General features: G+C 52.2%; 1 protein-coding gene across 1 annotated transcript; it reads left to right on the top strand.

Annotated features, from left to right (window-relative positions):
- Positions 1-267: 267 nt before the first annotated feature.
- On the top strand, positions 268-1104 carry LOC134413931 (olfactory receptor 14J1-like; the record flags this gene model as incomplete). Its single annotated transcript, XM_063147950.1, has 1 exon — positions 268-1104. A coding segment is annotated over one exon (837 nt), but the record flags the coding sequence as incomplete, so codon positions are not given.
- Between the last annotated feature and the right edge of the window lie 1147 nt (positions 1105-2251).

Genomic DNA, 2251 nt, shown 5'->3' with positions numbered 1-2251 from the left:
GGGCTGGGCTCTGGCAGCACTGGCAGGGCCCAGCCCTGGGCACAGAGAAGCAGCTGATGGCAGGGACAGCTCCAGGCAGCAGAGCCCTGGGCAGGCAGTGGGCGGAGGGTGCCCCCAGGCTGTGCTGGGATATTTAAAGTCCTCTCCAAACCCAGTGATTCCATGATTACTATTTTTACAGATCCCCATGCCAAGACAGCACAAATGTCCAACAGCAGCTCCATCAGCCACTTCCTCCTGCTGGCATTGGCAGACACGCGGCAGCTGCAGCTCCTGCACTTCTGCCTCTTGCTGGGCATCTCCCTGGGTGCCCTCCTGGGCAACGGCCTCATCATCAGCGCCGTAGCCTGCGGCCACCACCTGCACACACCCATGTTCTTCTTCCTGCTCAACCTGGCCCTCACTGACCTGGGCTCCATCTGCACCACTGTCCCCAAAGCCATGCACAATTCCCTCTGGGACACCAGGAACATCTCCTACTCAGGATGTGCTGCTCAAGTATTTTTTTTTGTTTTCTGGGCAGCAACAGAGTTTTATCTCTTGACTGTCATGTGCTACGACCGCTACGTGTCCATCTGCAAACCCCTGCACTACAGGACCCTCCTGGGCAGCAGAGCTTGTGCCCACATGGCAGCAGCTGCCTGGGCCAGTGGCTTTCTCACTGCTCTGCTTCTCACAGCCAATACATTTTCCCTGCCCCTGTGCCATGGCAATGCCCTGGGCCAATTCTTCTGTGAAATCCCACAGATCCTCAAGCTCTCTTGCTCCAAACATTACTTCAGGGAATTTGTCCCAATTGCTCTAAGTGTGTGTTTAAATTTTGGTTGTTTTGTGTTCATTGTTTTCTCCTATATTCAGATCTTCAAGGCCGTGCTGAGGATCCCCTCTGAGCAGGGACGGTACAAAGCTTTTTCTACCTGCCTCCCTCACCTGGCTGTGGTCTCCCTGTTTCTCAGCACTGCAGCGTTCGCTCATCTGAAGCCCCCCTCCATGTCCTCCCCATCCCTGGATCTGGCCCTGTCAGTTCTGTACTCGATGGTACCTCCAGCCCTGAACCCCCTCATCTACAGCCTGAGGAACCAGGAGCTCAAGGCTGCAGTGTGGAGACTGATGACTGGATGCTTCCAGGAACATTAAACTGCTGTCCAATTTCTACAAATCACTTGTAATAAAACTCGTTTTTGATACGTTCTCTTGGTTTCATTTTGGAGGTTCCTTTTCTTTGTTTTACATTTTCAATCTTGTCTGATACTCTTAGATTGGATGTGACCAACATGTGTTCTCTAGTTTATATACTTTTAAGAAAGCATCATCTTAAAGTCATTAAGTACATCACAATAACTTATTATATTCATTAGAGCAAAGATCTTTGTATCAATATAATTAGCAAAAGTTTTACAGAAATTTAATAAGGTACGTATACACATTTACGCATGCACCTAGTCTAGCTTACAAAAATTTACATGTATCTTTTCAAATCTGTTCACATGCTGATGCTTTGTCTTCTTCCTTGCTATGGATACACTCTAAAATCATCAGTTGTTATTTCATCCATTACCGCAGCTTTTTTGTAAGCTAGCTGTAAAGCCCTTCTGTATTTTCCACAGAGAAATGGCACTGAAAATGCAATTTGTCATTTTGTTTCTCTCCACACTCACTGTAGCACAGACTGTGTCAATGTGGGGCTGCACCCTCAGTGCTTTAAAGCAGCTAAAGGATGTCCCAGAAGAGTTTTCTGCAGAGATGCCCTTTTGTTGCCTTCTCTGGAGCTGCAACAGCAATGTCTGTGTGCAGAGCTGGGGCAGATCAGTGCTGGCCCAGCAGCTGTGCCCAGCAGCAGCAGCACTTGGTGTTGCCAGTGCTGCTGCCGTGGCCCTGCCCCGCTGCCCTGGTGGCCCTGGTGTTGCTGCAGGGCCTGAGTGCTCTCGGGGCCGGGCACATCCCTGGGGGTGGCAGTGCTGGGGCTGCAGCAGGGACAGGCCATGGGCACTGCTGGGGCAGCGCTGACGCCTCAGCCCAGGGCCTGGGGGCTCCAGGCTCCTTGCCCAGGCTCTCTCAAGAACACACCCAGGCCAATGCTCAGCACAGAAAAGCTCCGTGAGAATCCCCAGGCTGGCCATGGGCAGGCTAGGGGCAAACAGCATGGCTGGGGCTCTGCAAGGGCCCTGGGGGAGATGGGAAGGAGCAGCAGAGCAGGGGCTGATCCATCCCCAGTGAGCTGCACAGCCCAGGGCAGTGTCCCAGAGCGTCC

This window comes from Melospiza melodia, unplaced genomic scaffold, assembly GCF_035770615.1.
Source record: "Melospiza melodia melodia isolate bMelMel2 unplaced genomic scaffold, bMelMel2.pri scaffold_61, whole genome shotgun sequence".
Classification (NCBI taxonomy): Eukaryota; Metazoa; Chordata; class Aves; order Passeriformes; family Passerellidae; genus Melospiza; species Melospiza melodia.
Note: the sequence above shows the minus strand (reverse complement) of the source record. Positions and strands in the feature narration are given on the sequence as shown.